Here is a 482-nt window from a genome sequence, read left to right as displayed (position 1 = left end):
GTCCCCTCTCTGGGGCGGCACTGTCCCCTCCCCGGGGTGGCACTGTCCCCTCCCCGGGGTGGCACTCACCCTCTCCAGCTCCTTCACCAGGATGCCGACCAGGACACAGCTGGTTCGGGGGTTCTGGTCCATTCTCTTGTGCAGGGTCCAGCGCAGCATTCCTGAGGAGGGACAGCAGGGGTGGGACTGCAGGGGTGACAGTCACGCAGGGTGACACAGGGTGACGTGGGCTGGGCAGGGGTGACAGTCACACAGGGTGACACAGGGTGGCAGACGCTGCTGGGACTGTTCAGCGGGTGTCACACAGGGTGACAGTCACTGCTGGGACTCTGCAGGGGTGACAGTCACACAGGGTGACACGGGCTGTTCAGGGGGTGTCACACAGGGTGACAGTCGCTGCTGGGGCACGGATGCAGCTGAAGAAGGATGAGCGGAGCCGCCGTGTCCTGCTGGCAGCGGGGGGGGGGGGGCCGGGGCGGGCG

At 67.2% G+C, this 482-nt stretch overlaps 1 protein-coding gene across 1 annotated transcript in view; it reads right to left on the bottom strand.

Annotated features, from left to right (window-relative positions):
• The window catches only part of PIK3R6 (phosphoinositide-3-kinase regulatory subunit 6), an 11919-nt gene extending 11778 nt beyond the window's left edge, over nt 1-141 (bottom strand). Inside the window, exon 1 of the mRNA XM_031062703.1 lies at nt 70-141. Within this exon, the coding sequence (XP_030918563.1) occupies nt 70-132 (63 nt within the window). The 5' untranslated portion in view covers nt 133-141. The remainder of the gene's footprint in view (nt 1-69) is intronic.
• Nucleotides 142-482: the final 341 nt, after the last annotated feature.

This window comes from Geospiza fortis, unplaced genomic scaffold (genome assembly GCF_000277835.1).
Source record: "Geospiza fortis unplaced genomic scaffold, GeoFor_1.0 scaffold485, whole genome shotgun sequence".
Classification (NCBI taxonomy): Eukaryota; Metazoa; Chordata; class Aves; order Passeriformes; family Thraupidae; genus Geospiza; species Geospiza fortis.
Note: the sequence above shows the minus strand (reverse complement) of the source record. Positions and strands in the feature narration are given on the sequence as shown.